This window comes from Rhincodon typus, chromosome 7 (assembly GCF_021869965.1).
Source record: "Rhincodon typus isolate 14 chromosome 7, sRhiTyp1.1, whole genome shotgun sequence".
In the NCBI taxonomy this organism is placed as follows: Eukaryota; Metazoa; Chordata; class Chondrichthyes; order Orectolobiformes; family Rhincodontidae; genus Rhincodon; species Rhincodon typus.
This window is the reverse complement of record NC_063338.1, coordinates 54,254,332-54,268,636: the sequence shown is the minus strand read 5'-3', so window position 1 is coordinate 54,268,636 and position 14,305 is coordinate 54,254,332. Positions and strand designations below refer to the sequence as shown.

The 14,305-nt window shown below is 40.2% G+C and overlaps 1 protein-coding gene across 10 annotated transcripts in view; it reads left to right on the top strand.

Moving 5' to 3' along the window:
* baz2ba (bromodomain adjacent to zinc finger domain, 2Ba) overlaps positions 1 to 14,305 on the top strand; it is a 312,926-nt gene that overhangs the window by 167,012 nt on the left and 131,609 nt on the right. For all 10 annotated transcript variants that reach the window (XM_048598962.1, XM_048598970.1, XM_048598966.1 and 7 more), the window contains one exon: positions 12,804 to 12,971. In XM_048598962.1, the coding sequence (XP_048454919.1) occupies positions 12,804 to 12,971 (168 nt within the window). The remainder of the gene's footprint in view (positions 1 to 12,803; positions 12,972 to 14,305) is intronic.

Here is a 14,305-nt window from a genome sequence, read left to right as displayed (position 1 = left end):
GTCGCGAACCATTTCAACTCCCCCTCCCATTCCTCAGACGACATGTCCATCCTGGGCCTCCTGCAGTGCCACAACGATGCCACCCGAAGGTTGCAGGAACAGCAACTCATATTCCGCTTGGGAACCCTGCAGCCCAATGGTATCAATGTGGATTTCACAAGTTTCAAAATCTCCCCTCCCCCCACCGCATCCCAAAACCAGTCCAACTCGTCCCTGCCTCCCTAACCTGTTCTTCCTCCCACCTATCCCCTCCTCCCACCCCAAGCCGCACCTCCATCTCCTACCGACCAACCTCATCCCGCCCCCTTGACCTGTCCGTCCTCCCTGGACTGACCTATCCCCTTCCTAACTCCCTACCTACACTCACCTTTCCTGGCCCCATCCCCGCCTCTTCGACCTGTTTGTTTCCTCTCCACCTATCCTCTCCTCTATCCCTCTTCTATCCGCCTCCCACTCTCTCCCTATTTATTTCAAAACCCCCTTCCCCTCCCCCTTTTCTGATGAAGGGTCTAGGCCCGAAACGTCAGCCTCTCTGCTCCCATGATGCTGCTTGGCCTGCTGTGTTCATCCAGCCCTGCACCTTGTTGTCTCGGATTCTCCAGCATCTGCAGTTCCTACTATCTCTTGTTTCAGTTTGTTGTTTTCCAAAAGTAAAAAGTAAGCATTGCAATACATTCAAGTGAAGCCTGAGATTTGAAGCTCAATTCACATAACATCGCACTCAAGACTTTCGGCCCACAAACACAGCCTCAGTGCAGGGTCCACACACTGAAACAACGGCACAGAGGTCGAGTCCTGTCACCAAGTCACCCTTTATTTTACCTAGCCAGCTCGGAGTCAGTACCCTGTGCTGACGAGATTCTAAATCCCCTGATTATGTTGGTCAGCTAGGGCCTTCTGATTGGCCCTGGTTGTCAACCCCAATCAAGGATCTTGCAGTCAACAAGATCAACCTGGTTCCAATCGCTACATCATCCCTGCTCCAGAAAAAAAATAGCCTGGGGGTGTAGGCCGAGTCTTTCTTATGTAGCTTTTCCTGTGACATTTTTGCCCCAGGTCCGGTTCCTCTGATTCAGGCTCTGACACGAGTGGTGTTTACCAGACCATTAGCCCGCCTCTTGTGTCCAGCACGTCTCGGGACAGTTTCTTCCTCTTTGTCCAGTGGTAGTGGTATCAAGGCTGCATCCATTTCTGACTCCAAGGTTTCCTTGACACTGGACAGAGGCAGAGAGCCTATTGTTTCTGACAGGCCTTCCTGCTATTCTGAGGGGCTGGGTATGTTATGCACCTGCCCCGTTTGTGAAGTAACAGCTTTCATGTTTGTTTAAGACTGCCTCAGCTACCCGAACTTTGTAAGTCACGGGACCTGACCTCACATCAACATCACCTCCTATCCATACAGGGCCATTTCCATGATTCTGGCGCCAAACTTTGTCCTCCGAATTACATTGCCTCTCTTGTTTAGAGGAGGCATGTGTCCAACAACAGCGCTCCTGCTGCAGTTTCACTACCACTCCCCTGCCCAGGAATATCAGGTGCAGAGTCTTCTCCCCATCAGCAACTCTGCTGGAGCTATCCCTGTTGTTGCGTGAGGGGTGGTCCTATAATTGAACAGGAACTGAGACAGTTTGGTATCAAGTGACGCTGTAGGCTGCCTTAAACCTGCTTTCAACATTTGAACCACGCTTTCTGCCAGACCATTGAACAGTGGATGGTAAGGAGTGGTCCATATGTGCCAAATGCCACTTCCCTGCTGGTAACTGACGTCCCATTGTCTGCGACCAATACTTCTGGGAGTCTGCGTGTTGCGAATGAGAAGCTGCAAGCATCAATCAATATCCCACTCTCGTTGCAACTGAACTGCACAGAGTCTGGTATCCTGTCACTAAGTCACCCTTTATTTACTTGCATAGTACACTGGCTGTAGCCGGCCACCTCAGTCAGTCCCCTGACTTGAGGAAATTCTAAATCTCCTTTTTATATTGGTCGGCCAGGGCTTCCTGATTGGCCCAGGATAACAACCCCAGTCAAAGATCTCGTTGTCAACGAGGTTCACCTGGTTCTAATCACTACAGTTCTGTTCTCAAAAATGTCAATCAAGTTTGGGAGTCATGATGTTAATGCTATTTTTCCCTACTCCCCTTCTGCTTTCCGGTCTTATCCTTTCTTCATTCCCCTGTCCTTTTCACATTGTCTTTTTTGAAGGTATTCTGCAAGATTGAATGAATACTTGGAGGACAGTAAATAATCAAAGATAGAAATTAGAAACAGCTTAATTTTAGTTATGTTATTGAATAGTTGCATGGTTGAACAAAATGTTTAATACTTTGCTTCGTATTCACAAAAAAAGACGGCAGTCACCCCATTGCACGACAATTATTAAATGTTTATATTGATAATAACCATTATAAATGTTGAGGGACAATTTTTTAACAGGGAAAAGTTAAAATGCTAACAGCAGGAACAGGAATTTTTCTCGCTGGAATTAGACTGAATTGATTAAATAAAAATTCCTGTTCCTGCTTTTGTGCTTGACGGTCACAATTTGTGATCTGACTACACTCAGTCCTGTTAGGTTAAGTAGCATGCAGATTTCATACTACCCCCTTATACCATAATAAGCAAGGAGTCAAGTGGTACCTATACTGTTAGCCATGGGCAGAGACAGAAAAAACAGGCCCAGGCCCAGGCCCAGGCCCTGACACAGCAGGCCCTCTGGAGTCATGAGCTTTAGTAATTGTATCCTGCTATACCCATGAATTCTGGGCCGTGTTGTTGGTTGGCTGAATGTTCAAAGGTGTCTAAGCAGCATGTGAGCCTGGTACTTTCATCTCAGTAGTTGCAGCAGTTAAGGTGGTTCATCATTCACTTCATGGATAGATCCATGTCAGTTTGCCCGCCTCACCTTCCTGTTCTGGTAGCCTGCAGTTCTTAAAGGAAGCCTGCCCCTCTAAAGCCAAGATGCTGCTGCTGATGGCTAGTACTACAACTGTCTGTAACTGGGCAAATAAGATGCAAATAAATACCTGAAAAGAGGGCAAAAGTTCTCAGATACTTTGTCAAAGGAAGAGAAGCCATGCTTCTGCATAGGGTCTGACAATCCTTGAGGAATGCCCTCTGAACAGGAGCTGACGGCCAGGAAAATCAACAGCTGCAGTCTGTGCCCACAGTTCTAGAAGTGATGAGAGTGGTCACGAATGGTGAGTGAAAGATCATGAGATGACATTTTCAAGCCATTGCACTAACTAGCTTCTGTGCTGTTCAATGCACTATACCGATTACCAGTCCCTGATTTCAGGATCAGGCTTCACACATGTAAATACCCCACTTCACCATTGCACAATTTCCAAGGAAGGCAACCTAATTTCCACTTGGTATCTTCTCCACATGTCTCCAGCTATTCAGCTTTAGCAAACACAGCAGACAAACACCGTACAAAAGAGTCACTGATATTTTTTCCATTCTATTGCAGTTCATAGTGGTGCACAATAGAAAGGTACGAGCTGAGCCAGCAGGGAACAGGCACACCTACATCACTTAAACCTCCACTGTGATGTTCTGGCTGTGACCGAACTCATTGCATCTTAATGTTGAGAATACTGGTCTTTCCTCCATTATGTCCTCCTCAGCTCCAACGCTACCTCAGTCTTTTATCTGACATGAAATTTGAGCTGCAGACAGTGTGACTGTAATGCTACTGCTTTCCACTCCACCGCCTTTCTTCATCCTGATCCTTCCCATCTGAATTTGACCCCCACTGTGATGCAACATCTGGTGGCTATCTGCATGGGAGAAAGCCACCCAATTCCTGACCTGCAGTGTAGGTCACGACTGATATCCTAAGATCTGTGCATATTGCCATCATGGCTGTGATCCTCTCTTCTCGTAGTGGAATATAGGTTTCATCAGCAATCAAGTGATCTGTGGTTCAACAGGTTTCCAGGAATGGTAAAATGTCATGCTGGGGAAATAGCAGTGATACCATTAAACATAAACCTACTTGGAATGTTTTCATGGTGAGAGCAGTAACATTGAGTCAGACGATTTTACAGCTACACCATGTAAAATTTACTTTGAACAGAACACTTGATACCTTTTAAAGTTCTTAGGAGAACTAGGCTTCCATGTTTTTGGCAGCATATTCTGTCATCAGGAAGAATATCTGGAACAGGTGCAAAAGGTAGTTTTTGGTAGATCTAAATGGCCTTTGTTTTTTTCTTCCTCTTTCATACATGTGGGTGTCACTGCCCTTAGGCCCATTGTGTATGTGTTGTCTTTCTAAATCGACTGCTCACTCAGTACTCTTCATCTGCCTTTTCCCTGTAATCCTGTACATTGTTCCTTTTCAAATAAACACCTAATTGCCTTTGGACTGCCTTAATAGAACCTGCCTCCACAACATTCTCCAGCAGTCCATTCCAGAACCTAACCAGTTGGGTGAAAATATTTTTCTCATAACAATATTGTTTCTTTTACTAATTATGTTAAATCTTTAAATCACTCCAACTGAATGCACACTTTATTCAAAACAAAGTAGAAGAATTGATGGTACACACAGAAGTAAATAGGTGACAGTTTCCTTACCTTAGATCCAGAAGGCCTGTTTTCAACTACGTGCTCCAGAGTTGTGAAATGACATCTCTGAACAGGTTGCTGCAGGTATGCTCGAATTGTCATTGTGGAGGCAAAGTTACAAGGTCATGAAGATTGGAATCTGAATGTGGAAGTGTGTTTGATATTTAAGAAGGATAGGCAAAAAAATGAAAAGAAATGTAGTAATTCTGTTAATAGACGATGCAGTTAGTACATTAAGATCAGCGGATCACAGATTGGAAGATCAAGATGTAGAATTATTTTGCGTGAAGTTTACAAATGAGAAGATGCAGCAAACAGTGATTGAAATTGTTTATAGGTCACCAAATAATAGTGGTAATGTAAGGTGTAGGAAGTTAGAGATGCATGTAACAAAGATAGTACAGTAATCATGGGGACCTCAACTGAACAAACCTTATTAATATTAATTGTGGAGAACAAATTCCTGGGACGTATAATAAATAATTTTCCAGAAGCGTATGTTGGGGAACCCCAACAAGAAACTATGGAATTTTAGAGTGAGAAAGGACTGATCAATAATATTACCATACCATAATATGTTATAGTTTTGCATGAACTTTGAAAATTGTGCAGTTTAATCTGAAATTAGCACTTTAAATTTAATCAAAGGAAACTGTGAAGACATGAGGTGCAAATTGTTTGAAGTAGATTGGGAAACTACATTAAAAGAAATGGTGGACAGGCAGTCACTAACATTTAAATAATTAATGCATTTGCATTTCTTTGACAAGATTCTAGTGGGTAAGGTAAATCAACCGTGGCTAGAAAGAGGCTAAGAGCCAAGGAAGAGGCTTATAAGTTGGTAAAAACAAATAGTAAATCAGAGGAATGGGAGCATTAGGATTGTAAGACCAAGAAACTGATAAAGGAAAGGAAGATAGGATGTTAAAGTAAACTAATGAGAAATGTGATGTCAGACTAAAAACTTGGATATGTATCATAAAGTCCTTTGGGGAGCTCCATTACAAACCTTTCTTCAGCTTGAAAAATATCCATTGACCATTATTCTCTTTCCTTTCACTCAGCCAATTTTGTATCCATGCTGCTTTCATTCCGTGACCTGTAACTTTCTTCAGAAGTCTGTTGTATGGAGCTGTCTCAAACATTTTCTGAAAATCCATGTACACCACATCTACAGTGTTAGCATCATCAAGCCTTTCTGTTACCTCTTCAAAAAATCTCCAGCAAGTTAGCTAAACATGATGTCGTCTTTAGAAATTCATGCTGACTCTTCCTGATCAACCCATTTTTTTCCATGCAACTATTAACCCTATCCTAAAGAATTGTCTCTGGAAGCTTCCCCACCGCTGATGTTGAACTGACTAGTTTGTAGTTGCTGGACTTATTCTTACAATTTTTCTCACAAACTTAAGCCAACAAGACCATAATGTTTACAATTTCCCAGTCGTCTGGCACCTCCCCAAGTCTAGGGAGGACTAAATGATTGTGGCTAGTGCTGTTGCATTTTTGACTCTCACTTCCTTCAGATTCCTTCAATGGATCTCGTTTGGTCCTGGTGCCTTGTCAACATTAAGTGCCAACCGTCTATTCAACATTTTAGGGACACTTTATTTGAACCTACTTGTGGCTCCTTCCCTTTTTTTTTGTAGGGTGTGATAACTGAACTTAAACATTTCAGCAGTTATTTCATGGAGTAGCTTATCTAGTCATTTAGCTTAAGTTTCATGCTTTCTTGGAAATGTGCATTTTGATCTCACTGTTCAAAATGATTTCATTGAAAAAGTCACAGAACAAAATAAATACCCATTTACCTCTATTTTAGAAGGAAATATCCCAAATAATAATGTTATGAATCTTCTTCACACACTGTATTGTACAGAATAAATGCCTTACTACGGAAGGTGGTGATCAAATCACACTTTAAGCTGAGGCCTTGTCTGTTCTCTCAGGTGGAATGGAATATCCCATAATGTTAATTTGAAGAAGAGCAGCTTTGCTACATAAAACACAAACTAATATTTACCCTTCAATAACTGAAACTGCTTATGTGGTGGTTATCATCTTTGATGCCTCAATTCTTCACCTTTCGTCATCTATCCATTGAGTATGTGCAGTATTCAGATTCAAAAAGGAGATTAGAGAATTGTGTTTAGTGCTTCTGCAAACTATTCACATTGAATTTTCTTACTGTCTTTCAGAACCTTCTCTATACTTTTGCTTTTCTCAGATGCTTTGCTTTTAAGTTTCAGTCCTGAGTTTGCATGACATTCTACTGTGGCTGTGATGCAGTAATTTGGATGAGACATTAAATAAAAGATCCTATCTACCAGCAGTCATTTCAGTGAATATTCAAAGTCCTAGAAGACCATGAGACTAAAAACAGAAGTAGGTCATTCAGCCCGTCAGTTCTGCTCTGCCAATCAATCATGGCTGATGTGTTTCTCAATCCAATGTCCTGCCTTCTCCTAGTAACCTTTTATCCCCTTACCAATCGAGAACCTATGTATCCATGTCTTAAATACACCCAATAACTTGGCCTCCACAGTCCTTTATGGCAATGAGTTCCACAGATTAACCACCTTCTGGCTGAAGAAATTTCTCTCTGTCTCAGCTGTGAAGGGTTTTCCCTTCACTCTGAGGCTCTGCTGTCGGGTCCTACTTTCTCCTACTAGCGATTGATTGATTTTATTGTTGTCACATGTATTGGGATACAGTGAAAAGTGTTGTTTTGCATACTATATAGACCGTATTGCACAAGGTATATTAGAGTTGCAGCAGGGAAGAAACTGTTCTTGAATCTATTTGTAAGTGTATTCAAACTGTCATATCTTCTGTCTGATGGAAGAGGGTGGAAGAGAGTATATTCAGGGTGGATGGGGTCTTTGATTATGTTGACCACTTTCCTGAGGCATCAGGAAGTATAGACAGAGTCATTGGATGGAAGGCTGGTTTGTGTGATGGACTGGGCTTTGTTCACGACTCTATAGTTTCTTGCAATCTTGGGAAGAGCAGTTGCCATATCATATTGTGATGCATCCAGGTAGGATGCTTTCTATGGTGCAGCTATAAAAATTGCTAAGAGTCTTTGTGGACATGTCGAATTTCCTTAGCCTCCTGAGGAAGTGGAGACATTGTTGTGCTTTTTTTGACTGTCACGTCAATGTGGATGGAAGGACTAGGACAGATTGTTGGTGATCATCACTAATAAGAAATTGCCACTTTCAGCCACCCCCACTTAAGCACCATTGATGCAGACAGGGGCATGCCCTCCACTCCGCTTCAATGACCATCTCCTTTGTTTTGCTGACGTTGATAGAGAGATTGTTGTCTTTATACCATGCCACTAAGCACTCAATCTCTTTCCTGTATTCTGTCTGGTTGTTTGAAATCTGACCTATAACAGTGGTGACATCGGCAACGTGTACGTGGAGTTGGGGCAGAATTTGACAATACAGTTATCAGTATATAAGCAGTATGCAGCCATGTGGGACACCAATGTTGAAGATTATAATGGAGGAGGTGTTGATGCCTATTCTAGCTGACTGCGGCATATGGGTCAGGAAGTCGAGGATTCAGTTACAGAAAGGGGAGCCTAAACCTAGGTCTTGGAGTTTAGAGATGAGTCTGTTTGGAATTATGGTGTTGAAGACGGAACTGTAGTCAATAATTAGGAGCCTGATGTCAGTATTCTTGTTGTCCAGATGTTCCAGGGATGAGCGTAGGGCCAGGATGATGGTGTTTGCTGTGGACCTGTTGTGCAAAAAGGTAAATTGCAAAGGATCCAGGCAATTTGGTAGGCTGGTGTTGATGTGAGCCATGACTTGGTCGTGGAAACATCATCTCCATGTCCACTCTATCCAGGTCTCTCAGGATTCTGTAAGTTTCAATGAGATTCCACCACACACACCGCCGCCTCCCCCCACCCCCCAAACACCACCACCACCACCACCACCACTTCTAAACTCCATTGAGGACCCAGAGTCCTCAACAGCTCCTCAAGTGACAAGCTCTTCATCCCAGGATCATTCTTATAAACCTCCTCTGGACCCCCTCCAACGCCAGCACATCCTTCTTTAGATACGGGGGCTGAAATTGTGGACAATATTCCAAATGCAGTCTGACCAGAGTCTTATACAGCCTCCTTTCTGATCTTGTATCTAGAAAGAAGAGCAGTGAGTTTTTAAGGTACCTCAGCCATTTCTTCACCCTCAGAATAGTATCGCCAAGAACGTGTACGTCCTAGTGAAGGGTTACACTCGAGCTTTAATCTGTTCTTTCTCTTCTCACAGCTAACTGACTTGCACATTGTATGGGTTTTTTGTCATTCTTTCAGGTTTCAGCCATATTTGTAGAAAAGAAAATATTAATAATTTCTTGACTGTTTCCAAGATATCATTGTGCAGAAAAATGGCAGTGACATTGGCCTGTCACCATATTTTCAAATTATTCATTGTCAATGAGGTTCTGTAAGATTTTTACTGTATAAATGCAAACTGTCTTTCTTTCTGTGACAAACATTTTCAAATAGTTTAATTTCATGTGGAAAATGTTTAAATCAATGGAACTAATGTTGCAATTGAAATGTGGGGACTTCATTACCCTTTTAGAACAAAATAATTTATTCTACCTAATAGTGATAAGCATTGATTAATTGATTGGTGTAATTGTCATTATGGGGTGTTCTACTCGAATGAACCTTATTGAGATTTGGTGTGAAAACCACCTGATAGCAAAATAAGACTTTTACATTCTGCATTGCTGACCTTTTAACAAGTAGTAAACATCCTTGAGCCTTTTTCACACTGTTCTGTTAGATCTCAGCTGTTCTCATCTACATTTACTCATAATCGCTCTGTCTCACAAGTTTCCTTTGATCGAGGTAGTGTTCAAATTGCCACTTTGTAAGGGGGCATGATCTATCACATGGGCTTTTTGGTTGATTGGATTTTGACAATTGTGCGTGTGAGAGTTTGACTTCAGATTCATATGACTTGTGCCTTACATTGTCTCCCTGGTATAGTGACTTATAATCTTTTGTATGATTTGATTCCTTCTACTTTTTCATTTTGATGTACTTACTCTTGGAGTTAATTTTGGTAATCGATGATTAATTTCAAATTCCTACTGTGTGGAACACAAACAGAAGTTGCTGGAAAAGCTCAGCAGGTCTGGCAGCATCTGTGAAGAAAAAATCAGAGTTAACGTTTTGGGTCTGGTACCCTTCCTCAGAATGCCCACTGTGTGAACCTGCATTCGTTATTTTCAAAATTTTTTTTAAAATAAATGTTGTCAAGGTGCACATGTATGGAACAGAACATCTTAAAACTTTTCCTTTTGAAATTTTCGTAACAAAAATTAAATTTAACACATTTATTGAGGCTTGCAGCTTTGTGTTCCATGTTATTTGGATCGTCAATAAATCCTCGAATTCAAGTTGTGTTGCACTTCCATTTGCAAGTTGAGGATTAGTTGACATTGATATTTAAAAGTGTTAACAATTTTTAAAACCGTTGCAACAAATCTTGTTTTGTTACAAATGTCTTCTAAATAACCTTAGTAATTTAATCCCCTTAATGTAAGATATCTATCCATTTCTGATGCTGAAACGTCCTATGCTTAAGACATCAGTGGATGTTAACTCTGTTTTATGTTTGGTGAATTAGGATTAGTGAGTCCTAAAAGTTTTTTTTTCCAATAGTGAAACTGATGACAATGGTAAAAAAATGCAGCATCTTTTTCTGTAAATCATAATTCTTTGTTTATTTCTGTTTATACAACTTGGTTTTAGGGATATTATGAAACAAAAGCTCCAATGTTAATATGACAGCATTTTTTGAAAGTGTAAGTCATGACTGAAAAACATTTATTGTCACTAACTGATTCTCAGAATAGATTATCCTTGGGAGTGATAGATGACGTGTCGCTTTTTCGAAGTAGAACCTGTAATGATTTGCAAATCCAAAAGTGGTCACACATTTCTGGGCTGCAGAGGAAAGAGGTTTGAGGGAAAAGTACCAAGAGTTAATGTTTATCCAGTTTTGTTGTTTTGCAAATGCAACATAATGGAAATCTTCCTGAATTAACTTACACGGATTGTGTTTGAATACAATTAGTTCTTTTACTATTATCTTGTATTTATTTTGTTTAAAATTCTTCTTCCAAAAGGAGTCGCCTAACTGAGCTGTATGAATGATATTTAATTTCCAGTTTTTTCAGAATCATATGATTCTAGCTAGGATGATAGGGTTTCGGTATTCTTCTGGAACACATGTTGTGGACAAGGAAAACAGTGCTCTTAGTTGCTACCTACTAACTCATGCTGGAAAGAAATTCTGTTGAAGCAATGATTTATACTTCTCTGAGACCAAATCTTTTCTGTTTGAACAGTCTACCAGTAGAGTTGTCTAGACAACAACAATTTATATTTATATGGTAACTTTAACTTAATAAAATGCTATAAGGGGCTTTGTGGGAGTATTATTTTAAAAATTTAAAACGTGAGATAATAGGTCAGATGACTAAAATTTTTTTCAGTGATTTAGACTTTGAGGAGTGTCGTAAAGGACAAAAATGAGACAGAGGTAGAAAACTTATAAGTAGGTTATTCCAGAGTTTAGAGACAGATAGTTGAAGGTGCCGTCATGAAGAGGGATTAAAATTGGGAGTTCATTGGGGATGCTCAGAGGGTTGTGGGACTTAGTGCAAATCTTTTTATGGACTGTTAACGTTGAAAGAGAATGCTGAACATCTTGTAATTAACTGAAAGAATTACACTATAATATTTCATGTTTTTTAAGCAAAAATACTTGTATACAATGAAGAATTAAGGAATTCCAAGAATTAAAGTAAGCATTATTAGCTTAGCACTATTTATTTGTACTAGGAACTAATGTTTACTTATTACAACCCCTTGACCCAAGAATTCCTTTATATCTTGCAACAATCTTAAAAGCTTGCTCTTTTCTTGAGGGATCAAACCACAGGTCACTTTAATTTTTCCTTGACATTTCTCTCCTTCCCTGAGCTTTGAAATTTCACAGGGCTGTTTCTATTAACTTTTGGTTAAGTAATCTGCAATTCTCTTTCAAACCTCATGACTGTGGCCTTCTCATCTAAAAGGCTATGCTGTAATCTTGCTGATAAATTTAAATATCAGGAATATTCCTGATTCCTAATGGTTGCCACAGCTTTTGTACAATTGCTGGTTGAACAGCTGATTCCCAGCTCCTATCAGGTGCATTTTCTCTGCCTGTTTCAAGCTGACAGCTTCCAACTTAAATTGCCTTCTGCCTCTTAGTGAAGCCACTATGTTTCTCCCACTCGTTTCAAGCTAGAGAAATCATCCAGCTGTTCTAAATAGTCACCCAACTTTACCCAATCAGCTGCTTCCTCTTGTCCCATGTCACTTTTTGACAGTCTTGCCAGACTGTTTCCCTGCAGTGCTGCTGCAGGTCTCTTCCCAGTCTACATTATAAGAGAAGGATCTTGGAGAGAGATTTTTTTTCCTTTACTCTTTCATGGCAGCTTGTGGAATTTAAATTCAATTGATTATAGTCCAGAACTGAAACCTCATATGAGTACATATGAAGCTATCAAGGCCAGCATTTATTGTGCATTCCTAATTGCCAATGAACTGAGTGGCTTGTTAAGCTATTTGAGAGAGCAGATAAGAGTCAAAAGCACTTCTCTGGATTTGTAGTCACATGTAGGTCAAACCAGGTAACCATGACAATTGATGTTCACCATTATTCATTTGAGCTTTCAGTTCTAGATTATAAGTAATTGAATATAAATTCCACAACTGCCATAGTTGGACTTAAACCAATGCCCTCAGAATTTTCCTGGGGTTTGCTGGACGAATTGTCCAGTGACATTACCACAATGCCACATGTCGCTGAAGTCACTCATTGTTTGAGTTTTATCACAGAAACACCATTTTATTGAACCTAAGTTGTTAGCTTGTTTTACCCTTGGGTCATTTATCAGTTTCTTAAAGTTTTTTTCATTTATCTTGCATCTGACACTTAAATCTCTAACCTAAAATTTATGATCCTTAGCTAGAATTTTCTTAGAAAATTTTGTTTAGAATACCTGATATGGATTATTTAACCACTTGGTATTTGAGGAAATGTACTGATTCATGTTGGATTGAGTTTTTAAATTTGGTATTGTAATGTCACCTAAAAATACAAATCCTAATACAAAGCTCTTGCTTTGCTTTTGTGAAGGTACTGAATGGTGGCGAAGTACAGAAACGCAGACTCGTCCAGGGACAACTTTTTTCCCATCAGGCATGCTACGAATTCCACCAGTGTTTGCTGCTTCAACTCCAAATCATGATTCCAATCCATTCCATTCCCGAAACACACATAAGTTTGGTCGGGGGACACAAAAAGGTGAATGAAAGCAAGCTACGTGGATATTTGGGAACAGTTTCAATTGAGAATATTTGGTTTAGATGATTGTTTCAATTTCCTTTAAATTATTGATTTTTAAAAATGTGCTTCTTACTTCTGATTTATGCTATATGTCAACATCTTCTGTAGTCATGGATGTATGGCCGCTGCATTACAACTTGAGCATAACCTGTTGGCAATTGACAGAGGCTAAAGAAACTTTTCAGTGGATGGAATCACACTTGTCACCTCAGCCCCAGAATATACCAATGCACCAGACACCGGGTTCTTCAGCTGCTTAAAATGTGCTCTCCTTCACCAAAAACTAAAGTAGAAATGCCTACCAATCATTGAGAAATGTTCAAATTCATCTCCAGTTTTTTTTTCAAATAATGATGCAAATATGAAACAGTCCTGACATGTCTTCATGTTTGGCTTGTACTATCAATGCCATACTAGTGCCAGATAATAGCAACTGGCAACAAAAGACAGCTTAACTACCTCCCCTTAATATTTAGGAAATTACCGTTGACCAGAAACTCAACTGCACCAACTAATAAAAGTTGTGATTACTGTGCAATCATCAGCTTCTGACTTGCTCTAATGTTCAGCACCATTTGTAATTCCTCAGATACTAAAGCAGTCCATGCTGATATGCAGCAAGATCTGGATGATGTTTGGGATTGGCCGGATAGGTGGCATTGAACATTTGTACCATGCAAGTGTCAGACAATGAATATCTTTAACAAGAGAGCATTTAAGCATCTACTAGTAACATTCAATGGAATTACAATCAGTGAACTTAGGGCATGGATCAACACATGGTTTCTTGGTCTCTCTCCAATACCTCAAGGGACTTCCGCTCTCGACTGGAAGCATGATAACTTCAAATTTTCTCAAGCATAAGTTGGTCACTGAAAATTGTTGCTTATTAATTTTTTCCAAGCCATAATCTACAGCAAGATAAGTTAGATAATTCTGATTGACCTAGGCTAAGTGAAACTTCCTGCTAATTGATTTAAGGGATGCATGATCAATTTGGCTCTGAAGGGTAAAAGACATTGACGGATATCATGTCCAACTGATTCCCGAAGTTGTCAGTTATCCATGGATGCAACTTCCTCATTAAGCTTTGTTATTGTAACTTTACAAAGAAGGATAAAAGGGAGGCATACGTAGTCAGGACCCAAACATTGATATCCTTGAGAGCGAGTTCCCATTAAACACATGCTTGCTTATCACTGAAAAACACAAATTGCTGGAGAAACTCAGCTGAGGGGGGGAGGGAGAAGAGACTGATAATGGGGACCATAAGTAGGTGAAAATGGACATGA